Here is a 26,583-nt window from a genome sequence, read left to right as displayed (position 1 = left end):
TAACTCAGGGTTATTATGGGGTTAAGGTTAACTCAGGGTTATTATGGGGTTAAGGTTAACTCAACACAAGATAAGAACTTCAAGTTGTAGACACATCTAGCCGTCGAGGGTGGGACCTACATAGAATGTTTTGGTCTCTGCGTCCCAGCAGTCACGGGCATAGTGGGTTAAGGTTAGGGGTTAGGGTCAGGGGTCATGGAGGACCTACATAGGATGTTTTGGTCTCTGTGTCCCAGCAGTCACAGGCGTAGTGGGTTAAGGTTAGGGGTTAGGGTCAGGGGTCATGGAGGACCTACGTAGGATGTTTTGGTCTCTGCGTCCCAGCAGTCACAGGCGTAGTGGGTTAAGGTTAGGGGTTAGGGTCAGGGGTCATGGAGGACCTACGTAGGATGTTTTGGTCTCTGCGTCCCAGCAGTCACAGGCGTAGTGGGTTAAGGTTAGGGGTTAGGGTCAGGGGTCATGGAGGACCTACGTAGGATGTTTTGGTCTCTGCGTCCCAGCAGTCACAGGCGTAGTGGGCCATCTCGTTGTCCATGTGCTGACGGAAGCGAAGCTTGTCTTTGGCCACACCCACTTTAGTAAGGTAGAGGTAGATCCTCCCGATGAAATATCCCAGGACGGAATTATTGATCACTCCCTGAGAGAGACAGAGTTATCAATATGACTCTGGTATTGGTTACTTCCTCACTGAAGCCACTGCTACAGCATCCTACCTGCTCCACAGCGTCCCCCAGCCTCATGATGTGAGCAGACTGTCCGCTGGTCTGGGCCTTGGAGGAGTACAGGACGATTTCCAGGTCAGCCACGTTGGCGAACTTGGGGTGGACCTTCTCAGTCGGGTCCACAAAGTGCTCAATCTCAGCCATGGTGAACTCTCTGGAAGCACCAGGACAACCATCACTAGCTCAACAGACCCTCTAAACACTAACATCACAGACTGTCTGTCAGGTAGAAACTAACACATCACAACAGACTGTCTGTCAGGTAGAAACTAACACATCACAACAGACTGACTGACTGTCAGGTAGAAACTAGCACATCACAACAGACTGTCTGTCAGGTAGAAACTAACACATCACAACAGACTGACTGACTGTCAGGTAGAAACTAACACATCACAACAGACTGTCTGACTGTCAGGTAGAAACTAACACATCACAACAGACTGACTGACTGTCAGGTAGAAACTAGCACATCACAACAGACTGACTGTCTTTCAGGTAGAAACTAACACATCACAACAGACTGACTGTCTGTCAGGTAGAAACTAACACATCACAACAGACTGACTGACTGTCAGGTAGAAACTAACACATCACAACAGACTGTCTGTCAGGTAGAAACTAACACATCACAACAGACTGTCTGTCAGGTAGAAACTAACACATCACAACAGACTGTCTGTCTGTCAGGTAGAAACTAGCACATCACAACAGACTGACTGTCTGTCAGGTAGAAACTAACACATCACAACAGACTGACTGACTGTCAGGTAGAAACTAACACATCACAACAGACTGTCTGTCAGGTAGAAACTAACACATCACAACAGACTGTCTGTCAGGTAGAAACTAACACATCACAACAGACTGACTGTCTTTCAGGTAGAAACTAACACATCACAACAGACTGACTGACTGTCAGGTAGAAACTAACACATCACAACAGACTGACTGTCTTTCAGGTAGAAACTAACACATCACAACAGACTGACTGACTGTCAGGTAGAAACTAACACATCACAACAGACTGACTGACTGTCAGGTAGAAACTAACACATCACAACAGACTGTCTGTCAGGTAGAAACTAACACATCACAACAGACTGTCTGTCTTTCAGGTAGAAACTAACACATCACAACAGACTGTCTGTCAGGTAGAAACTAACACATCACAACAGACTGTCTGTCAGGTAGAAACTAACACATCACAACAGACTGTCTGTCAGGTAGAAACTAACACATCACAACAGACTGACTGTCTGTCAGGTAGAAACTAACACATCACAACAGACTGACTGACTGTCAGGTAGAAACTAACACATCACAACAGACTGACTGACTGTCAGGTAGAAACTAGCACATCACAACAGACTGTCTTTCAGGTAGAAACTAACACATCACAACAGACTGTCTTTCAGGTAGAAACTAACACATCACAACAGACTGTCTTACTGTCAGGTAGAAACTAACACATCACAACAGACTGTCTGTCAGGTAGAAACTAACACATCACAACAGACTGACTGTCTGTCAGGTAGAAACTAACACATCACAACAGACTGTCTGTCAGGTAGAAACTAACACATCACAACAGACTGTCTGTCAGGTAGAAACTAACACATCACAACAGACTGTCTGTCAGGTAGAAACTAACACATCACAACAGACTGACTGTCTGTCAGGTAGAAACTAGCACATCACAACAGACTGACTGTCTGTCAGGTAGAAACTAACACATCACAACAGACTGTCTGTCAGGTAGAAACTAGCACATCACAACAGACTGTCTTTCAGGTAGAAACTAACACATCACAACAGACTGTCTGTCAGGTAGAAACTAACACATCACAACAGACTGACTGACTGTCAGGTAGAAACTAACACATCACAACAGACTGACTGACTGTCAGGTAGAAACTAACACATCACAACAGACTGTCTGTCAGGTAGAAACTAGCACATCACAACAGACTGTCTTTCAGGTAGAAACTAACACATCACAACAGACTGTCTGTCAGGTAGAAACTAACACATCACAACAGACTGACTGTCTGTCAGGTAGAAACTAACACATCACAACAGACTGACTGACTGTCAGGTAGAAACTAACACATCACAACAGACTGTCTGACTGTCAGGTAGAAACTAACACATCACAACAGACTGACTGACTGTCAGGTAGAAACTAGCACATCACAACAGACTGTCTTTCAGGTAGAAACTAACACATCACAACAGACTGTCTTTCAGGTAGAAACTAACACATCACAACAGACTGTCTTACTGTCAGGTAGAAACTAACACATCACAACAGACTGTCTGTCAGGTAGAAACTAACACATCACAACAGACTGACTGTCTGTCAGGTAGAAACTAACACATCACAACAGACTGTCTGTCAGGTAGAAACTAACACATCACAACAGACTGTCTGTCAGGTAGAAACTAACACATCACAACAGACTGTCTGTCAGGTAGAAACTAACACATCACAACAGACTGACTGTCTGTCAGGTAGAAACTAACACATCACAACAGACTGACTGTCAGGTAGAAACTAACACATCACAACAGACTGACTGACTGTCAGGTAGAAACTAACACATCACAACAGACTGACTGACTGTCAGGTAGAAACTAACACATCACAACAGACTGACTGTCAGGTAGAAACTAACACATCACAACAGACTGACTGACTGTCAGGTAGAAACTAACACATCACAACAGACTGACTGACTGTCAGGTAGAAACTAACACATCACAACAGACTGTCTGTCAGGTAGAAACTAGCACATCACAACAGACTGTCTTTCAGGTAGAAACTAACACATCACAACAGACTGTCTGTCAGGTAGAAACTAACACATCACAACAGACTGACTGTCAGGTAGAAACTAGCACATCACAACAGACTGTCTTTCAGGTAGAAACTAACACATCACAACAGACTGTCTGTCAGGTAGAAACTAACACATCACAACAGACTGACTGACTGTCAGGTAGAAACTAACACATCACAACAGACTGACTGACTGTCAGGTAGAAACTAGCTAGCTCCAGACTAGAACTCACCTGACACGGATGAGTCCTGAGCGAGGTGAGATCTCGTTCCTGAAGGAGTTGCCGATCTGAGCAGCAGCGAAGGGAAGCTTTCCCTGGTTGAATTCCAACAGACGCTTGAAGTTGAGGAAGATTCCCTGAGCAGTTTCAGGCCTCAAGTAGCTGCAGAATAAAGTCAGACACTCAGTAAAACACTGGTACTGGGTCCATGGCAAATTAGTTAATTGGAACTCCGTTCAAAGGCAAAACGACCAACGTCAGCATTGGAAACCCTACAGTACACCCACACAGTCCAACCAACATCTGGGTCCAGAGTGAGTCATTGCTCCATTACCCTGTCATGTTTCCCCCTGGTCCGATGGACGTCTGGAACATCAGGTTGAAGAGATGTGGCGCTGAAACATCATTTCCTGTGGTGGGGGACTTCACGCTGTATTTCACAAAGAGGTCAGTCAACTCCTGTTGGGTGTAGTTGTCCATCTGGAGAGACCAATGAAAACACGGTCAACTTGTTGACATTAAACAATAACTTAGGACTTCCATTTATGCGTCAGGGATTGATGAAGGTATAGTTTGTGTATCTATTCTAGTATATCTGCTGTACGTCTCTAAACCCCCATCTGTCCGTCAGTACCAACCTGAGTCACCACTTCCTCCATCTCGGCCTTCTTCTCTGGAGAACATTTCTTATCAGACACCAGCTTCTGGAGGTGAGCTGAGTTGAACAGGGAAACACAGGGTCAAAGGTCAAAGGGTCAAAGGGTTAGGGTTGAACAGAGAAACACAGGGTCAAAGGGTTAGGGTTAGGGTTGAACAGAAAAACACAGGGTCAAAGTCATATATACTGGGCCAGTTTATTGGTTCAGACCAAGACAAGTTTTAATAGTTGTACGTACAGCATACACATGGTAGACACCGTCCAACTAAATGCTTCCTGGCAGGTTCCTTCTCCACATACACATGGTAGACACCGTCCAACTAAATGCTTCCTGGCAGGTTCCTTCTCCACATACACATGGTAGACACCGTCCAACTAAATGCTTCCTGGCAGGTTCCTTCTCCACATACACATGGTAGACACCGTCCAACTAAATGCTTCCTGGCAGGTTCCTTCTCCACATACACATGGTAGACACCGTCCAACTAAATGCTTCCTGGCAGGTTCCTTCTCCACATACACATGGTAGACACCGTCCAACTAAATGCTTCCTGGCAGGTTCCTTCTCCACATACACATGGTAGACACCGTCCAACTAAATGCTTCCTGGCAGGTTCCTTCTCCACATACACATGGTAGACACCGTCCCAACTAAATGCTTCCTGGCAGGTTCCTTCTCCACATACACATGGTAGACACCGTCCTGCTTCCTGGCAGGTTCCTTCTCCACATACACATGGTAGACACCGTCCAACTAAATGCTTCCTGGCAGGTTCCTTCTCCACATACACATGGTAGACACCGTCCAACTAAATGCTTCCTGGCAGGTTCCTTCTCCACATACACATGGTAGACACCGTCCTGCTTCCTGGCAGGTTCCTTCTCCACATACACATGGTAGACACCGTCCAACTAAATGCTTCCTGGCAGGTTCCTTCTCCACATACACATGGTAGACACCGTCCAACTAAATGCTTCCTGGCAGGTTCCTTCTCCACATACACATGGTAGACACCGTCCAACTAAATGCTTCCTGGCAGGTTCCTTCTCCACATACACATGGTAGACACCGTCCAACTAAATGCTTCCTGGCAGGTTCCTTCTCCACATACACATGGTAGACACCGTCCAACTAAATGCTTCCTGGCAGGTTCCTTCTCCACATACACATGGTAGACACCGTCCAACTAAATGCTTCCTGGCAGGTTCCTTCTCCACATACACATGGTAGACACCGTCCAACTAAATGCTTCCTGGCAGGTTCCTTCTCCACATACACATGGTAGACACCGTCCAACTAAATGCTTCCCTGGCAGGTTCCTTCTCCACATACACATGGTAGACACCGTCCAACTAAATGCTTCCTGGCAGGTTCCTTCTCCACATACACATGGTAGACACCGTCCAACTAAATGCTTCCTGGCAGGTTCCTTCTCCACATACACATGGTAGACACCGTCCAACTAAATGCTTCCTGGCAGGTTCCTTCTCCACATACATATGGTAGACACCGTCCAACTAAATGCTTCCTGGCAGGTTCCTTCTCCACAATTCAACAACAATAAGAAATAATACAATAACAATATAAAGTAAATGGATCAGTAGAACAGAATAAACATTAGCATCAGTATAATACAGGAAGGAAGAACTTATACTCCAATATTTACAGGTGTTTTGGGGAAGGGGGATGGGGACAGGGTATAATCTGAGGGGAAGGGGGGATGGGGACAGGGTATAAACTGAGGGGAAGGGGGGATGGGACAGGGTATAAACTGAGGGGAAGGGGGGATGGGGACAGGGTATAAACTGAGGGGAAGGGGGGATGGGGACAGGGTATAAACTGAGGGGAAGGGGGGGATGGGGACAGGGTAAAAACTGAGGGGAAGGGGGGATGGGGACAGGGTATAAACTGAGGGGAAGGGGGGATGGGGACAGGGTATAAACTGAGGGGAAGGGGGGGGGGCGGGGACAGGGTATAAACTGAGGGGAAGGAGGGGGGATGGGGACAGGGTATAAACTGAGGGGAAGGGGGATGGGGACAGGGTATAAACTGAGGGGAAGGGGGATGGGGACAGGGTATAAACTGAGGGGAAGGGGGGATGGGGACAGGGTATAAACTGAGGGGAAGGGGGGGGATGGGGACAGGGTATAAACTGAGGGGAAGGAGGGATGGGGACAGGGTATAAACTGAGGGGAAGGGGGATGGGGACAGGGTATAAACTGAGGGGAAGGGGGGATGGGGACAGGGTATAAAACTGAGGGGAAGGGGGATGGGGACAGGGTATAAACTGAGGGGAAGGGGGGATGGGGACAGGGTATAAACTGAGGGGAAGGGGGGATGGGGACAGGGGACAGGGTATAAACTGAGGGGAAGGGGGGATGGGGACAGGGTATAAACTGAGGGGAAGGGGGATGGGGACAGGGTATAAACTGAGGGGATGGGGACAGGGTATAAACGAGGGGAAGGGGGGATGGGGACAGTGTATAAACTGAGGGGAAGGGGGGATGGGGACAGGGTATAAACTGAGGGGAAGGGGGATGGGGACAGGGTATAAACTGAGGGGAAGGAGGGATGGGGACAGGGTATAAACTGAGGGGAAGGGGGATGGGGACAGGGTATAAACTGAGGGGAAGGGGGGTGGGGACAGGGTATAAACTGAGGGGAAGGGGGGATGGGGACAGGGTATAAACTGAGGGGAAGGAGGGGATGGGGACAGGGTATAAACTGAGGGGAAGGGGGGATGGGGACAGGGTATAATCTGAGGGGAAGGGGGGATGGGGACAGGGTATAAACTGAGGGGAAGGGGGGGATGGGGACAGGGTATAAACTGAGGGGAAGGGGGGATGGGGACAGGGTATAAACTGAGGGGAAGGGGGATGGGGACAGGGTATAAACTGAGGGGAAGGGGGGATGGGGACAGGGTATAAACTGAGGGGAAGGGGGGATGGGGACAGTGTATAAACTGAGGGGAAGGGGGGGATGGGGACAGGGTATAATCTGAGGGGAAGGGGGGATGGGGACAGGGTATAAACTGAGGGGAAGGGGGGATGGGGAAAGGGTATAAACTGAGGGGGAAGGGGGGATGGGGACAGGGTATAAACTGAGGGGAAGGGGGGATGGGGAAAGGATATAAACTGAGGGGAAGGGGGGATGGGGACAGGGTATAAACTGAGGGGAAGGAGGGGATGGGGACAGGGTATAAACTGAGGGGAAGGAGGGGATGGGGACAGGGTATAAACTGAGGGGAAGGGGGATGGGGACAGGGTATAAACTGAGGGGAAGGGGGGATGGGGACAGGGTATAAACTGAGGGGAAGGGGGGATGGGGACAGGGTATAAACTGAGGGGAAGGGGACAGGTATAAACTGAGGGAAGGAGGGGATGGGGACAGGGTATAAACTGAGGGGAAGGGGGGATGGGGACAGGGTATAAACTGAGGGGAAGGGGACAGGGTATAAACTGAGGGGAAGGGGAGATGGGGACAGGGTATAAACTGAGGGGAAGGGGGGGATGGGGACAGGGTATAAACTGAGGGGAAGGGGACAGGGTATAAACTGAGGGGAAGGGGAGATGGGGACAGGGTATAAACTGAGGGGAAGGGGAGATGGGGACAGGGTATAAACTGAGCAGTATAATAAGAGTCTGGTAGCAGCAGCTGGGATGTACTGGAGGTACGGTATGGAGCACGGTCCCAGTGATGTACTGGAGGTACGGTATGGAGCACGGTCCCAGTGATGTACTGGAGGTACGGTATGGAGCACGGTCCCAGTGATGTACTGGAGGTATGGTATGGAGCACGGTCCCAGTGATGTACTGGAGGTACGGTATGGAGCACGGTCCCAGTGATGTACTGGAGGTACGGTATGGAGCACGGTCCCAGTGATGTACTGGAGGTACGGTATGGAGCACGGTCCCAGTGATGTACTGAAGGTATGGAGCACGGTCCCAGTGATGTACTGAAGGTACGGTATGGAGCACGGTCCCAGTGATGTACTGGAGGTACGGTATGGAGCACGGTCCTCAGTGATGTACTGGAGGTACGGTATGGAGCACGGTCCCAGTGATGTACTGGAGGTATGGAGCACGGTCCCAGTGATGTACTGGAGGTACGGTATGGAGCACGGTCCCAGTGATGTACTGGAGGTACGGTATGGAGCACGGTCCTCAGTGATGTACTGGAGGTACGGTATGGAGCACGGTCCCAGTGATGTACTGGAGGTACGGTATGGAGCACGGTCCCAGTGATGTACTGGAGGTACGGTATGGAGCACGGTCCCAGTGATGTACTGGAGGTACGGTATGGAGCACGGTCCTCAGTGATGTACTGGAGGTACGGTATGGAGCACGGTCCCAGTGATGTACTGGAGGTACGGTATGGAGCACGGTCCTCAGTGATGTACTGGAGGTACGGTATGGAGCACGGTCCCAGTGATGTACTGGAGGTACGGTATGGAGCACGGTCCTCAGTGATGTCCTGGAGGTACGGTATGGAGCACGGTCCCAGTGATGTACTGGAGGTACGGTATGGAGCACGGTCCCAGTGATGTACTGGAGGTACGGTATGGAGCACGGTCCTCAGTGATGTCCTGGAGGTACGGTATGGAGCACGGTCCCAGTGATGTACTGGAGGTACGGTATGGAGCACGGTCCTCAGTGATGTACTGGAGGTACGGTATGGAGCACGGTCCCAGTGATGTACTGGAGGTACGGTATGGAGCACGGTCCCAGTGATGTACTGGAGGTACGGTATGGAGCACGGTCCCAGTGATGTACTGGAGGTACGGTATGGAGCACGGTCCCAGTGATGTACTGGAGGTACGGTATGGATGGAGCACGGTCCCAGTGATGTACTGGAGGTACGGTATGGAGCACGGTCCTCAGTGATGTACTGGAGGTATGGTATGGAGCACGGTCCCAGTGATGTACTGGAGGTACGGTATGGAGCACGGTCCTCAGTGATGTACTGGAGGTACGGTATGGAGCACGGTCCCAGTGATGTACTGGAGGTATGGTATGGAGCACGGTCCTCAGTGATGTACTGGAGGTACGGTATGGAGCACGGTCCTCAGTGATGTACTGGAGGTACGGTATGGAGCACGGTCCTCAGTGATGTACTGGAGGTACGGTATGGAGCACGGTCCCAGTGATGTACTGGAGGTATGGTATGGAGCACGGTCCTCAGTGATGTACTGGAGGTACGGTATGGAGCACGGTCCCAGTGATGTACTGGAGTTATGGAGCTGCGGTCGTGGATGGAGCAATACCCGTACCAGGCTGCGACGCTCTCGACGGTGCAGCTATTTGGAGAGGACCCGCGGTGGCACGCCGAGGGGCATGTTCCCTCCTCTGCTTCCTGAAGTCAACAATCAACTCCTTTGTTTTGTTGACGTTGAGGGAGAGGTTGTTGTCCTGGCACCACAATGCCAGTTCACTGACCTCCTCCCTATAGGCTGCCAGTTCACTCACCTCCTCCCTATAGGCTGACTGTTGGCCATCAGACCTACAGCCGTGGTGTCGTCAGCAACCTTGATGATGGAGTTGGTGTCGTGCAAAGCCATGCAGTCGTGGGTGAACAGCAAGTACAGCAGGACCCCTGGGGGCCCCTGAGTTAAGAGTCAGCGTGGAGGAGGTGTTGTTGCCAATCCTCACAGCCTGTGGTCTGCCAGTCAGGAAGTCCAGGATCCAGTTGCAGAGGGTGGTGTCCAGACCCAGGGCTGAGCTTGGTGTCGAGCTTGGAGGGAACAATAGTGTTCAGCATTCAACTGTAGTCAATGAACAGCATTGTCACATAGGTGTTCCTCTTGTCCAGATGTGTTATGGCCATGTGACAGTGATGGAAATGGCATTTTCATGGATCTGTTGGAGTGGAGGGCAGATTGGAGTGGGTCCAGTGGGCCTGGTATGCTGGCCTTCATGTGGGCCATGACCAGCCTCTCAAAGCACGTCATGATGACTGGGGTGAGTGTGACGGGGCGATAGTCATTTGGGCACTGGGACGATGGTGGTCTCCTTAAAGCAGGTGGGGACTACAGCCTGGGACAGGTTGAAGATGTCAGAGAAGACGCCGCCAGCTGGTCAGCACATGCTGAGGACGCGGCCAGGGATGTCCACACGCTGAGGACGCGGCCAGGGATGTCCACACGCTGAGGACGCGGCCAGGGACGTCCACACGCTGAGGACGCGGCCAGGGATGTCCACACGCTGAGGACGCGGCCAGGGATGTCCACATGCTGAGGACGCGGCCAGGGATGTCCACACGCTGAGGACGCAGCCAGGGATGTCCACACGCTGAGGACGCGGCCAGGGATGTCCACACGCTGAGGACGCGGCCAGGGATGTCCACACGCTGAGGACGCGGCCAGGGACGTCCACACGCTGAGGACGCGGCCGAGGACGTCCCACACGCTGAGTACGCGGCCAGGGATGTCCACACGCTGAGGACGCGGCCAGGGATGTCCACACGCTGAGGACGCGGCCAGGGATGTCCACACGCTGAGGACGCGGCCAGGGATGTCCACACGCTGAGGACGCGGCCAGGGATGTCCACACGCTGAGGACGCGGCCAGGGATGTCCACACGCTGAGGACGCGGCCAGGGATGCCATCAGGCCAGGGATGTCCACACGCTGAGGACGCGGCCAGGGACGCCATCAGGCCAGGGATGTCCACACGCTGAGGACGCGGCCAGGGACGCCATCAGGCCAGGGATGTCCACACGCTGAGGACGCGGCCAGGGATGTCCACACGCTGAGGACGCGGCCAGGGATGCCATCAGGGCCGGTGGCTTTGTGAGTATTCACTCGAGAGTTTTCCTCACGTCAACCTCTGGTCGTCTGGAGCAGCGAGAGCCTTCCTAGATGGCTCGGTATTGTCTGCCTCGAAGCGAGCATAGAATGAGTTAAGCTCGTCTGCGAGGGAGGCTTTGGTGGGCACAGCACAGGGACAACAGAGTACTGACAGGCCCCAGCTAACTGATACACAGGGACAACACAGTACTGACAGGCCCCAGCTAACTGATACACAGGGACAGAGTACTGACAGGCCCCAGCTAACTGATACACAGGGACAACACAGTACTGACAGGCCCCAGCTAACTGATACACAGGGACAACACAGTACTGACAGGCCCCAGCTAACTGATACACAGGGACAACACAGTACTGACAGGCCCCAGCTAACTGATACACAGGGACAACAGAGTACTGACAGGCCCCAGCTAACTGATACACAGGGACAACACAGTACTGACAGGCCTCAGCTAACTGATACACAGGGACAACAGAGTACTGACAGGCCCCAGCTAACTGATACACAGGGACAACACAGTACTGACAGGCCCCAGCTAACTGATACACAGGGACAACACAGTACTGACAGGCCCCAGCTAACTGATACACAGGGACAACACAGTACTGACAGGCCCCAGCTAACTGATACACAGGGACAACACAGTACTGACAGGCTCCAGCTAACTGATACACAGGGACAACACAGTACTGACAGGCTCCAGCTAACTGATACACAGGGACAACACAGTACTGACAGGCCCCAGCTAACTGATACACAGGGACAACAGAGTACTGACAGGCCCCAGCTAACTGATACACAGGGACAACACAGTACTGACAGGCCCCAGCTAACTGATACACAGGGACAACACAGTACTGACAGGCCCCAGCTAACTGATACACAGGGACAACACAGTACTGACAGGCCCCAGCTAACTGATACACAGGGACAACACAGTACTGACAGGCCCCAGCTAACTGATACACAGGGACAACACAGTACTGACAGGCCCCAGCTAACTGATACACAGGGACAACACAGTACTGACAGGCCCCAGCTAACTGATACACAGGGACAACACAGTACTGACAGGCTCCAGCTAACTGATACACAGGGACAACACAGTACTGACAGGCTCCAGCTAACTGATACACAGGGACAACACAGTACTGACAGGCCCCAGCTAACTGATACACAGGGACAACACAGTACTGACAGGCCCCAGCTAACTGATACACAGGGACAACACAGTACTGACAGGCCCTCAGCTAACTGATACACAGGGACAACACAGTACTGACAGGCCCCAGCTAACTGATACACAGGGACAACACAGTACTGACAGGCCCCAGCTAACTGATACACAGGGACAACACAGTACTGACAGGCCCCAGCTAACTGATACACAGGGACAACACAGTACTGACAGGCCCCAGCTAACTGATACACAGGGACAACACAGTACTGACAGGCCCCAGCTAACTGATACACAGGGACAACACAGTACTGACAGGCCCCAGCTAACTGATACACAGGGACAACACAGTACTGACAGGCCCCAGCCATTTGATACACAGGGACAACACAGTACTGACAGGCCCCAGCTAACTGATACACAGGGACAACACAGTACTGACAGGCCCTCAGCTAACTGATACACAGGGACAACACAGTACTGACAGGCCCCCAGCTAACTGATACACAGGGACAACACAGTACTGACAGGCCCCAGCTAACTGATACACAGGGACAACACAGTACTGACAGGCCCCAGCTAACTGATACACAGGGACAACACAGTACTGACAGGCCCCAGCTAACTGATACACAGGGACAACACAGTACTGACAGGCCCCAGCTAACTGATACACAGGGACAACACAGTACTGACAGGCCCCAGCTAACTGATACACAGGGACAACACAGTACTGACAGGCCCCAGCTAACTGATACACAGGGACAACACAGTACTGACAGGCCCCAGCTAACTGATACACAGGGACAACACAGTACTGACAGGCCTCAGCTAACTGATACACAGGGACAACACAGTACTGACAGGCCCCAGCTAACTGATACACAGGGACAACACAGTACTGACAGGCCCCAGCTAACTGATACACAGAGGACAACACAGTACTGACAGGCCCCAGCTAACTGATACACAGGGACAACACAGTACTGACAGGCCCCAGCTAACTGATACACAGGGACAACACAGTACTGACAGGCTCCAGCTAACTGATACACAGGGACAACACAGTACTGACAGGCCCCAGCTAACTGATACACAGGGACAACACAGTACTGACAGGCTCCAGCTAACTGATACACAGGGACAACACAGTACTGACAGGCTCCAGCTAACTGATACACAGGGACAACACACAGTACTGACAGGCCCCAGCTAACTGATACACAGGGACAACACAGTACTGACAGGCCCCAGCTAACTGATACACAGGGACAACACAGTACTGACAGGCCCCAGCTAACTGATACACAGGGACAACACAGTACTGACAGGCCCCAGCTAACTGATACACAGGGACAACACAGTACTGACAGGCCCCCAGCTAACTGATACACAGGGACAACACAGTACTGACAGGCCCCAGCTAACTGATACACAGGGACAACACAGTACTGACAGGCCCCAGCTAACTGATACACAGGGACAACACAGTACTGACAGGCTCCCAGCTAACTGATACACAGGGACAACACAGTACTGACAGGCCCCAGCTAACTGATACACAGGGACAACACAGTACTGACAGGCCCCAGCTAACTGATACACAGGGACAACACAGTACTGACAGGCCTCAGCTAACTGATACACAGGGACAACACAGTACTGACAGGCCCCAGCTAACTGATACACAGGGACAACACAGTACTGACAGGCCCCAGCTAACTGATACACAGGGACAACACAGTACTGACAGGCCCCAGCTAACTGATACACAGGGACAACACAGTACTGACAGGCCCCAGCTAACTGATACACAGGGACAACACAGTACTGACAGGCTCCAGCTAACTGATACACAGGGACAACACAGTACTGACAGGCCCCAGCTAACTGATACACAGGGACAACACAGTACTGACAGGCCCCAGCTAACTGATACACAGGGACAACACAGTACTGACAGGCTCCAGCTAACTGATACACAGGGACAACACAGTACTGACAGGGCCCCAGCTAACTGATACACAGGGACAACACAGTACTGACAGGCCTCAGCTAACTGATACAGGGACAACACAGTACTGACAGGCCCCAGCTAACTGATACACAGGGACAACACAGTACTGACAGGCCCCAGCTAACTGATACACAGGGACAACACAGTACTGACAGGCCCCAGCTAACTGATACACAGGGACAACACAGTACTGACAGGCCCCAGCTAACTGATACACAGGGACAACACAGTACTGACAGGCCCCAGCTAACTGATACACAGGGACAACACAGTACTGACAGGCTCCCAGCTAACTGATACACAGGGACAACACAGTACTGACAGGCCCCAGCTAACTGATACACAGGGACAACACAGTACTGACAGGCCCCAGCTAACTGATACACAGGGACAACACAGTACTGACAGGCCCCAGCTAACTGATACACAGGGGACAACACAGTACTGACAGGCCCCAGCTAACTGATACACAGGGACAACACAGTACTGACAGGCCCCAGCTAACTGATACACAGGGACAACACAGTACTGACAGGCCCCAGCTAACTGATACACAGGGACAACACAGTACTGACAGGCTCCAGCTAACTGATACACAGGGACAACACAGTACTGACAGGCCCCAGGCTAACTGATACACAGGGACAACACAGTACTGACAGGCCCCAGCTAACTGATACACAGGGACAACACAGTACTGACAGGCTCCAGCTAACTGATACACAGGGACAACACAGTACTGACAGGCCCCAGCTAACTGATACACAGGGACAACACAGTACTGACAGGCCTCAGCTAACTGATACACAGGGACAACACAGTACTGACAGGCCCCAGCTAACTGATACACAGGGACAACACAGTACTGACAGGCCCCCAGCTAACTGATACAAGGGACAACACAGTACTGACAGGCCCCAGCTAACTGATACACAGGGACAACACAGTACTGACAGGCTCCAGCTAACTGATACACAGGGACAACACAGTACTGACAGGCCCCAGCTAACTGATACACAGGGACAACACAGTACTGACAGGCTCCAGCTAACTGATACACAGGGACAACACAGTGCACTGAACAAAGGTTTGACTACTGTAATGTCAGGGCTCAATTCTATTATATTGATGTAGAGGTTGGGACATACCAGTTGTGTGAAAATACCAGTTGTGTGAACAGGGCATTTCTCTTTCTCACACCATGTCAAGAGTATAGACTAACCTTTGAGGAGGTGGTCTGCCCTGAAACACTCTCCGTTCTTCACGTCTTTCACCATGTAGTCCGCAAACTTGTCCACGTGCCCAGACGTCCTGTAGACATAATAGCACATTATACCCAAATATTAAGATTGGGAAAGAACAGAGCCGTCAGCTGTCCTTAGTCATAATAGTCATAGATCTCTATGGGCCCTGGTCAAAACAAGTGCACTATATAGGGAAAAGGGTGCCATTTGGGATACATCCTATAATGATTGGCCGTGTTCCAAATCTGGCTTGCCTACTACTTATTTAAACTGCATACCCAACGATAAAGCCTTGTGTTCCTATTATCTACTGTGGCTATAAAGCCTTGTGTTCCTATTATCTACTGTGGCTATAAAGCCTTGTGTTCCTATTATCTACTGTGGCTATAAAGCCTTGTGTTCCTATTATCTACTGTGGCTATAAAGCCTTGTGTTCCTATTATCTACTGTGGCTATAAAGCCTTGTGTTCCTATTATCTACTGTGGCGATAAAGCCTTGTGTTCCTATTATCTACTGTGGCTATAAAGCCTTGTGTTCCTATTATCTACTGTGGCTATAAAGCCTTGTGTTCCTATTTGTATTATCTGGGGCTGTTGGCGGTTGGTGCACCCGATTAAGCTGCCCTGTGCGCTGGTTAGGCCAATTGTTTACATTTTTAACCATTTAATGTGTCTGAAGGTACAAACTCTGCCTTCCTGGCGGGCCCAGAGAGCAAATCAAGTGCACTATGGGCCTACCGCTGGCTAATCGGATGGCTCAGATGACCGCGTCATTTGTTTCGGCACTGAGGTCTGCTGAGCGCAAACTTGAACGTTGTGAAAATTCTGTGCAACTTCCGGCGCGTGTTTACTGTGAACACTGAGGCTGTACCCCCTTTAATTTACAGTTTTAACAGCGGCCAAGCAGGCTACTGTGGATTATCATAATGTAGGCCTACCAGAGTGGCCTACCATCAAAAACTATGGAGAAAATGCATCCCATAACATTTTAACATGGAAATAGCTGTTCTGTCGTTCAGTCTACAGTAGCAGCCAATGGGTGGTGTTCAATGTAGGGCTACATTCCATGACACTTTAGACATTAATTAACATGTTTGGTGACTGAAAATGTTGTGTTGTTTGATGCAAGAAACCACTTCACAAAATAAAAATGCATTATTATTCCCATACCATTTATAGAGAATCAGACACATTATGCTACCCTCTGCCTATTGGCTACTTAGCTTATTCAAGCCTGTCTCAAAATACAACACTGCCCCTTTAAGACAAAAAAAAAGCTCTTTACCTGACTGGCTTTTCAATGATGTCTAGAAATGGACACGTTTTGTGCTCTTGTAGGAAGCAATCACTCCCCTATTGCTGACCACAAATGATCTATAACTGGGCTAATAACTCACTAACTAGCAAAGGATATGAACAAATGATCTATAACTGGGCTAATAACTCACTAACTAGCAAAGGATATGAACAAATGATCTATAACTGGGCTAATAACTCACTAACTAGCAAAGGATATGAACAAAATGTGCACACGTGGCTACATGCAGCTCTCACTTTGATCTCAAAACAAGCGCATCTACTCACGACCGCTCATACTGTAAACACAGTCCAGTTCAAAGTAAACGGCCTAGATCCATATTTGGCAATGGTCTATTTGCATATAGGCCTACTGCAGCTCTGATTGGTTATGCCACACCGGTCTGTGTAGAGTAGGGGCTGAGTCCTGTGTGTCAATGCAATAGAATCCTACTCCGATGCGTTCTGCCTACAATAAAATCTCTTGCATAGTTTGTTTTGTTTCGGTATGTTGCATTGAAGAGGCTAATATTGCGTTGATTAGATCACAGTTGCCACAGTAAAGGGACATGTTGATCGTTAACAGGGGAAACTACAACAGTAGTCACCAACCTCCGAGTCAAGATATACCGCTCAGATTTTCTTTTAACATTATTATTTTTAATTTTTTACGTAAGCCTATGCAACATTAACCAATTAAAAACAGTACTGCATATTGGCTTTGCTTGAATTGCCATTTAGAAAAAAGGATATTTCAACATTTGGGGCTATATGATCACAGCGGTAATATATCTGTTGTTGTATTACTGGTGAAGCACAGCTGAGTGACAATACATTTAAATCATTAGCTTGTTATTTCACTGGGCTGATGGTGCCTGGGCTGATGGTGCCTGGGCTGATGGTGCCTGGGCTGATGGTGCCTGGGCTGATGGTGCCTGGATCTGACGGTCGGTCTCAGCGGAGGGAGAGCAGCAGACGGAGGGTCCGCCTCTCAACATCCCTCCTCTCTCCCTTTCCTCCACTGCCTCTCACCATCCCTCCTCTCTCCCTTTCCTCCACTGCCTCTCACCATCCCTCCTCTCTCCCTTTCCTCCACTGCCTCTCAACACCCCTCCTCTCTCCCTTTCCTCCACTGCCTCTCAACATCCCTCCTCTCTCCCTTTCCTCCACTGCCTCTCACCATCCCTCCTCTCTCCCTTTCCTCCACTGCCTCTCACCATCCCTCCCTCTCTCCCTTTCCTCCACTGCCTCTCAACACCCCTCCGCTCTCCCTTTCCTCCACTGACACCGCCTCTCACCATCCCCTCCGCTCTCCCTTTCCTCCACTGCCTCTCACCATCCCTCCTCTCTCCTTTCCTCCGCTGCCTCTCAACACCCCTCCTCTCTCCCTTTCCTCCGCTGCCTCTCAACATCCCTCCTCTCTCCCTTTCCTCCACTGCCTCTCAACACCCCCCTCCGCTCTCCCTTTCCTCCACTGACACCGCCTCTCACCATCCCTTCCGCTCTCCCTTTCCTCCACTGCCTCTCAACATCCCTCCTCTCTCCCTTTCCTCCACTGCCTCTCACCATCCCTCCTCTCTCCCTTTTCCTCCACTGACACCGCCTCTCACCATCCCTCCGCTCTCCCTTTTCCTCCACTGCCTCTCAACATCCCTCCTCTCTCCCTTTCCTCCACTGCCTCAACAGCCCTCCTCTCTCCCTTTCCTCCGCTGCCTCTCAACATCCCTCCTCTCTCCCTTTTCCTCCACTGCCTCTCACCATCCCTCCTCTCTCCCTTTCCTCCACTGCCTCTCAACATCCCTCCTCTCTCCCTTTTCCTCTACTGCCTCTCAACATCCCTCCTCTCTCCCTTTCCTCCTGCCTCTCTAACATCCCTCCGCTCTCCCTTTTCCTCCACTGCCTCTCAACATCCCTCCTCTCTCCCTTTCCTCCACTGCCTCTCAACACCCCTCCTCTCTCCCTTTTTCCTCCGCTGCCTCTCAACATCCCTCCTCTCTCCCTTTCCTCACTGCCTCCTCAACATCCCTCCTCTCTCCCTTTCCTCCACTGCCTCTCACCATCCCTCCTCTCTCCCTTTCCTCCGCTGCCTCTCAACATCCCTCCTCTCTCCCTTTCCTCACTGCCTCCTCAACAGCCCTCCTCTCTCCCTTTCCTCCACTGCCTCTCAACATCCCTCCGCTCTCCCTTTCCTCCACTGCCTCTCACCATCCCTCCTCTCTCCCTTTCCTCCGCTGCCTCTCAACATCCCTCCTCTCTCCCTTTCCTCCACTGCCTCTCAACATCCCTCCTCTCTCCCTTTTCCTCCACTGCCTCTCAACACCCTCCTCTCTCCCTTTCCTCCGCTGCCTCTCAACATCCCTCCTCTCTCCCTTTCCTCCACTGCCTCTCAACATCCCTCCTCTCTCCCTTTCCTCCGCTGCCTCTCAACATCCCTCCTCTCTCCCTTTCCTCCGCTGCCTCTCAACACCCCTCCTCTCTCCCTTTCCTCCGCTGCCTCTCAACATCCCTCCTCTCTCCCTTTCCTCCACTGCCTCTCCAACACCCCTCCGCTCTCCCTTTCCTCCTGCCTCTCAACATCCCTCTGCTCTCCTTTCCTCCACTGCCTCTCAACATCCCTCCTCTCTCCCTTTCCTCCGCTGCCTCTCAACACCCCTCCTCTCTCCTTTCCTCCGCTGCCTCTCAACATCCCTCCTCTCTCCCTTTCCTCCACTGCCTCTCAACATCCCTCCTCTCTCCCTTTCCTCCACTGCCTCTCAACACCCCTCCTCTCTCCCTTTCCTCCACTGACACCGCCTCTCACCATCCCTCCTCTCTCCCTTTCCTCCACTGCCTCTCAACATCCCTCCTCTCTCCCTTTCCTCCACTGCCTCTCAACATCCCTCCTCTCTCCCTTTCCTCCGCTGCCTCTCAACATCCCTCCTCTCTCCCTTTCCTCCACTGCCTCAACACCCCTCCGCTCTCCCTTTCCTCCACTGCCTCTCACCATCCCTCCTCTCTCCCTTTCCTCCGCTGCCTCTCAACATCCCTCCTCTCTCCCTTTCCTCCACTGCCTCTCAACATCCCTCCTCTCTCCCTTTCCTCCACTGCCTCTCACCATCCCTCCTCTCTCCCTTTCCTCCACTGCCTCTCACCATCCCTCCTCTCTCCCTTTCCTCCACTGCCTCTCACCATCCCTCCTCTCTCCCTTTCCTCCACTGCCTCTCAACACCCCTCCGCTCTCCCTTTCCTCCACTGCCTCTCAACATCCCTCCTCTCTCCCTTTCCTCCGCTGCCTCTCAACATCCCTCCTCTCTCCCTTTCCTCCGCTGCCTCTCAATATCCCTCCTCTCTCCCTTTCCTCCACTGCCTCTCAACACCCCTCCGCTCTCCCTTTCCTCCACTGCCTCTCACCATCCCTCCTCTCTCCCTTTCCTCCGCTGCCTCTCAACATCCCTCCTCTCTCCCTTTCCTCCACTGCCTCTCAACACCCCTCCTCTCTCCCTTTCCTCCACTGCCTCTCACCATCCCTCCTCTCTCCCTTTCCTCCACTGCCTCTCACCATCCCTCCTCTCTCCCTTTCCTCCACTGCCTCTCAACACCCCTCCTCTCTCCCTTTCCTCCGCTGCCTCTCAACATCCCTCCGCTCTCCCTTTCCTCCGCTGCCTCTCAACATCCCTCCTCTCTCCCTTTCCTCCGCTGCCTCTCAACATCCCTCCTCTCTCCCTTTCCTCCACTGCCTCTCAACATCCCTCTTCTCTCCCCTTTCCTCTACTGCCTCTCAACATCCCTCCTCTCTCCCTTTCCTCCGCTGCCTCTCAACATCCCTCCCTCTCTCTTTCCTCCGCTGCCTCAACATCCCTCCCTCTCCCTTTCCTCCGCTGCCTCTCAACATCCCTCCGCTCTCCTTTTCCTCCACTGTCTCTCAACATCCCCGCTCTCCTTTTCCTCCACTGCCTCTCAACATCCCTCCTCCTCTCCCTTTCCTCCACTGCCTCTCAACATCCCTCCTCTCTCCCCTTTCCTCCGCTGCCTCTCAACATCCCTCCTCTCTCCCTTTCCTCCGCTGCCTCTCAACACCCCTCCTCTCTCTCCCTTTCCTCCGCTGCCTCTCAACATCCCTCCTCTCTCCCTTTCCTCCACTGCCTCTCAACACGCCCTCCGCTCTCCCACTTTCCTCCACTGCCTCTCAACATCCCTCTGCTCTCCCTTTCCTCACTTGCCTCTCAACATCCCTCCTCTCTCCCCTTTCCTCCGCTGCCTCTCAACATCCCTCCTCTCTCCCTTTCCTCCGCTGCCTCTCAACATCCCTCCTCTCTCCCCCTTTCCTCCACTGCCTCTCAACATCCCTCCTCTCTCCTTTCCTCCACTGCCTCTCAACACCCCTCCTCTCTCCCCTTTCCTCCACTGCCTCTCACCATCCCTCCTCTCTCCTTTCCTCCTGCCTCTCAACATCCCTCCTCTCTCCCTTTCCTCCACTGCCTCTCAACATCCCCTCCGCTCTCCCTTTCCTCCACTGCCTCTCAACATCCCTCCTCTCTCCTTTCCTCCACTGCCTCTCAACATCCCTCCTCTCTCCCTTTCCTCCGCTCGCCTCTCAACATCCCTCCTCTCTCCCTTTCCTCCACTGCCTCTCAACACCCCTCCTCTCTCCCTTTCCTCCACTGCCTCTCACCATCCCTCCTCTCTCCCTTTCCTCCGCTGCCTCTCAACATCCCTCCTCTCTCCCTTTCCTCCACTGCCTCTCAACATCCCTCCTCTCTCCCTTTCCTCCACTGCCTCTCACCATCCCTCCTCTCTCCCTTTCCTCCCTGCCTCTCACCATCCCTCCTCTCTCCCTTTCCTCCACTGCCTCTCACCATCCCTCCTCTCTCCCTTTCCTCCACTGCCTCTCAACACCCCTCCGCTCTCCCTTTCCTCCACTGCCTCTCAACATCCCTCCTCTCTCCCTTTCCTCCACTGCCTCTCAACATCCCTCCTCTCTCCCTTTTCTCCGCTGCCTCTCAACATCCCTCCTCTCTCCCTTTCCTCCACTGCCTCTCAACACCCCTCCGCTCTCCCTTTCCTCCACTGCCTCTCACCATCCCTCCTCTCTCCCTTTCCTCCGCTGCCTCTCAACATCCCTCCTCTCTCCCTTTCCTCCCTGCCTCTCAACACCCCTCCTCTCTCCCTTTCCTCCACTGCCTCTCACCATCCCTCCTCTCTCCCTTTCCTCCACTGCCTCTCACCATCCCTCCTCTCTCCCTTTCCTCCACTGCCTCTCAACACCCCTCCGCTCTCCCTTTCCTCCACTGACACCGCCTCTCACCATCCCTCCGCTCTCCCTTTCCTCCACTGCCTCTCAACATCCCTCCTCTCTCCCTTTCCTCCACTGCCTCTCACCATCCCTCCTCTCTCCCTTTCCTCCACTGACACCGCCTCTCACCATCCCTCCGCTCTCCCTTTCCTCCACTGCCTCTCAACATCCCTCCTCTCTCCCTTTCCTCCACTGCCTCAACAGCCCTCCTCTCTCCCTTTCCTCCGCTGCCTCTCAACATCCCTCCTCTCTCCCTTTCCTCCACTGCCTCTCACCATCCCTCCTCTCTCCCTTTCCTCCACTGCCTCTCAACATCCCTCCTCTCTCCCTTTCCTCCACTGCCTCTCAACATCCCTCCTCTCTCCCTTTCCTCCACTGCCTCTCAACATCCCTCCGCTCTCCCTTTCCTCCACTGCCTCTCAACATCCCTCCTCTCTCCCTTTCCTCCACTGCCTCTCAACACCCCTCCTCTCTCCCTTTCCTCCGCTGCCTCTCAACATCCCTCCTCTCTCCCTTTCCTCCACTGCCTCTCAACATCCCTCCTCTCTCCCTTTCCTCCACTGCCTCTCACCATCCCTCCTCTCTCCCTTTCCTCCGCTGCCTCTCAACATCCCTCCTCTCTCCCTTTCCTCCACTGCCTCTCAACAGCCCTCCTCTCTCCCTTTCCTCCACTGCCTCTCAACATCCCTCCGCTCTCCCTTTCCTCCCTGCCTCTCACCATCCCTCCTCTCTCCCTTTCCTCCGCTGCCTCTCAACATCCCTCCTCTCTCCCTTTTCCTCCACTGCCTCTCAACATCCCTCCTCTCTCCCTTTCCTCCACTGCCTCTCAACACCCCCTCCTCTCTCCTTTTCCTCCGCTGCCTCTCAACATCCCTCCTCTCTCCCTTTCCTCCACTGCCTCTCAACATCCCTCCTCTCTCCCTTTCCTCCACTGCCTCAACAGCCCTCCTCTCTCTCCTTTCCTCCGCTGCCTCTCAACATCCCTCCTCTCTCCTTTCCTCCACTGCCTCTCACCATCCCTCCTCTCTCCCTTTTTCCTCCACTGCCTCTCAACATCCCTCCTCTCTCCCTTTCCTCCACTGCCTCTCAACATCCCTCCTCTCTCCCTTTCCTCCACTGCCTCTCAACATCCCTCCGCTCTCCCTTTCCTCCACTGCCTCTCAACATCCCTCCTCTCTCCCTTTCCTCCACTGCCTCTCAACACCCCTCCTCTCTCCCTTTCCCCTCCGCTGCCTCTCAACATCCCTCCTCTCTCCCTTTCCTCCACTGCCTCTCAACATCCCTCCTCTCTCCCTTTCCTCCACTGCCTCTCACCATCCCTCCTCTCTCCTTTCCTCCGCTGCCTCTCAACATCCCTCCTCTCTCCCTTTCCTCCACTGCCTCTCAACAGCCCTCCTCTCTCCCTTTCCTCCACTGCCTCTCAACATCCCTCCGCTCTCCCTTTCCTCCACTGCCTCTCACCATCCCTCCTCTCTCCCTTTCCTCCGCTGCCTCTCAACATCCCTCCTCTCTCCCTTTCCTCCACTGCCTCTCAACATCCCTCCTCTCTCCCTTTCCTCCACTGCCTCTCAACACCCCTCCTCTCTCCCTTTCCTCCGCTGCCTCTCAACATCCCTCCTCTCTCCCTTTCCTCCACTGCCTCTCAACATCCCTCCTCTCTCCCTTTCCTCCGCTGCCTCTCAACATCCCTCCTCTCTCCCTTTCCTCCACTGCCTCTCAACACCCCTCCGCTCTCCCTTTCCTCCACTGCCTCTCACCATCCCTCCTCTCTCCCTTTCCTCCGCTGCCTCTCAACATCCCTCCTCTCTCCCTTTCCTCCGCTGCCTCTCAACACCCCTCCTCTCTCCCTTTCCTCCGCTGCCTCTCAACATCCCTCCTCTCTCCCTTTCCTCCACTGCCTCTCAACATCCCTCCTCTCTCCCTTTCCTCCACTGCCTCTCAACACCCCTCCTCTCTCCCTTTCCTCCACTGACACCGCCTCTCACCATCCCTCCTCTCTCCCTTTCCTCCACTGCCTCTCAACATCCCTCCTCTCTCCCTTTCCTCCACTGCCTCTCAACACCCCTCCGCTCTCCCTTTCCTCCACTGCCTCTCAACATCCCTCCTCTCTCCCTTTCCTCCACTGCCTCTCAACATCCCTCCTCTCTCCCTTTCCTCCGCTGCCTCTCAACATCCCTCCTCTCTCCCCTTTCCTCCACTGCCTCTCAACACCCCCTCCGCTCTCCCTTTTCCTCCACTGCCTCTCACCATCCCTCCTCTCTCTCCTTTCCTCCGCTGCCTCTCAACATCCCTCCTCTCTCCCTTTCCTCCACTGCCTCTCAACATCCCTCCTCTCTCCCTCTCCTCCACTGCCTCTCACCATCCCTCCTCTCTCCCTTTCCTCCACTGCCTCTCACCATCCCTCCTCTCTCCCTTTCCTCCACTGCCTCTCACCATCCCTCCTCTCTCCCTTTCCTCCACTGCCTCTCAACACCCCTCCGCTCTCCCTTTTCCTCCACTGCCTCTCAACATCCCTCCTCTCTCCCTTTCCTCCACTGCCTCTCAACATCCCTCCTCTCTCCCCTTTCCTCCGCTGCCTCTCAACATCCCTCCTCTCTCCCTTTCCTCCACTGCCTCTCAACACCCCTCCGCTCTCCCTTTCCTCCACTGCCTCTCACCATCCCTCCTCTCTCCCTTTCCTCCGCTGCCTCTCAACATCCCTCCTCTCTCCCTTTCCTCCACTGCCTCTCAACACCCCCTCCTCTCTCCCTTTCCTCCACTGCCTCTCACCATCCCTCCTCTCTCCCTTTCCTCCACTGCCTCTCACCATCCCTCCTCTCTCCCTTTCCTCCACTGCCTCTCAACACCCCTCCGCTCTCCCTTTCCTCCACTGCCTCTCAACACCCCTCCGCTCTCCCTTTCCTCCACTGACACCGCCTCTCACCATCCCTCCGCTCTCCCTTTCCTCCACTGCCTCTCAACATCCCTCCTCTCTCCCTTTCCTCCACTGCCTCTCACCATCCCTCCTCTCTCCCTTTCCTCCACTGACACCGCCTCTCACCATCCCTCCGCTCTCCCTTTCCTCACTGCCTCTCAACATCCCTCCTCTCTCCCTTTCCTCCACTGCCTCAACAGCCCTCCTCTCTCCCTTTCCTCCGCTGCCTCTCAACATCCCTCCTCTCTCCCTTTCCTCCACTGCCTCTCACCATCCCTCCTCTCTCCCTTTCCTCCACTGCCTCTCAACATCCCTCCTCTCTCCCTTTCCTCCACTGCCTCTCAACATCCCTCCTCTCTCCCTTTCCTCCACTGCCTCTCAACATCCTCCCTCTCTCCCTTTCCTCCACTGCCTCTCAACATCCCTCCTCTCTCCCCTTTCCTCCACTGCCTCTCAACACCCCTCCTCTCTCCCTTTCCTCCGCTGCCTCTCAACATCCCTCCTCTCTCCCTTTCCTCCACTGCCTCTCAACATCCCTCCTCTCTCCCTTTCCTCCACTGCCTCTCACCATCCCTCCTCTCTCCCTTTCCTCCGCTGCCTCTCAACATCCCTCCTCTCTCCCTTTCCTCCACTGCCTCTCAACATCCCTCTGCTCTCCCTTTCCTCCACTGCCTCTCAACATCCCTCCTCTCTCCCTTTCCTCCGCTGCCTCTCAACATCCCTCCTCTCTCCCTTTCCTCCGCTGCCTCAACATCCCTCCGCTCTCCCTTTCCTCCGCTGCCTCTCAACATCCCTCCGCTCTCCCTTTCCTCCGCTGCCTCTCAACATCCCACCGCTCTCCCTTTCCTCCACTGCCTCTCAACATCCCTCCTCTCTCCCTTTCCTCCACTGCCTCTCAACATCCCTCCTCTCTCCCTTTCCTCCGCTGCCTCTCAACATCCCTCCTCTCTCCCTTTCCTCCGCTGCCTCTCAACACCCCTCCGCTCTCCCTTTCCTCCACTGCCTCTCAACATCCCTCTGCTCTCCCTTTCCTCCACTGCCTCTCAACATCCCTCCTCTCTCCCTTTCCTCCGCTGCCTCTCAACACCCCTCCTCTCTCCCTTTCCTCCGCTGCCTCTCAACATCCCTCCTCTCTCCCTTTCCTCCACTGCCTCTCAACATCCCTCCTCTCTCCCTTTCCTCCACTGCCTCTCAACACCCCTCCTCTCTCCCTTTCCTCCACTGACACCGCCTCTCACCATCCCTCCTCTCTCCCTTTCCTCCACTGCCTCTCAACACCCCTCCGCTCTCCCTTTCCTCCACTGCCTCTCAACATCCCTCTGCTCTCCCTTTCCTCCACTGCCTCTCAACATCCCTCCTCTCTCCCTTTCCTCCGCTGCCTCTCAACATCCCTCCTCTCTCCCTTTCCTCCACT

At 53.1% G+C, this 26,583-nt stretch overlaps 1 protein-coding gene and 1 long non-coding RNA gene across 3 annotated transcripts in view; one reads left to right on the top strand and one right to left on the bottom strand.

Annotated features, from left to right (window-relative positions):
- gars1 (glycyl-tRNA synthetase 1) overlaps window positions 1-26,583 on the bottom strand; it is a 45,118-nt gene that overhangs the window by 6,829 nt on the left and 11,706 nt on the right. For both annotated transcript variants that reach the window (XM_041861408.2, XM_041861407.2), the window contains 6 exons: window positions 15,666-15,754; window positions 4,424-4,500; window positions 4,120-4,265; window positions 3,798-3,947; window positions 714-876; window positions 473-637 (listed from right to left, as the gene is read on the bottom strand). In XM_041861408.2, the coding sequence (XP_041717342.1) occupies window positions 473-637; window positions 714-876; window positions 3,798-3,947; window positions 4,120-4,265; window positions 4,424-4,500; window positions 15,666-15,754 (790 nt within the window). The remainder of the gene's footprint in view (window positions 1-472; window positions 638-713; window positions 877-3,797; window positions 3,948-4,119; window positions 4,266-4,423; window positions 4,501-15,665; window positions 15,755-26,583) is intronic.
- On the top strand, window positions 4,750-5,419 carry LOC123482490. Its single transcript, XR_006657755.1, has 3 exons — window positions 4,750-4,781; window positions 5,161-5,270; window positions 5,319-5,419. It is a non-coding gene; the product is annotated as an uncharacterized LOC123482490 (long non-coding RNA).

Source organism: Coregonus clupeaformis, chromosome 34, assembly GCF_020615455.1.
Source record: "Coregonus clupeaformis isolate EN_2021a chromosome 34, ASM2061545v1, whole genome shotgun sequence".
Lineage (NCBI taxonomy): Eukaryota > Metazoa > Chordata > Actinopteri > Salmoniformes > Salmonidae > Coregonus > Coregonus clupeaformis.
The sequence above is the reverse complement of the archived record's forward strand: the minus strand, read 5'-3'. Positions and strand labels throughout refer to the sequence as shown.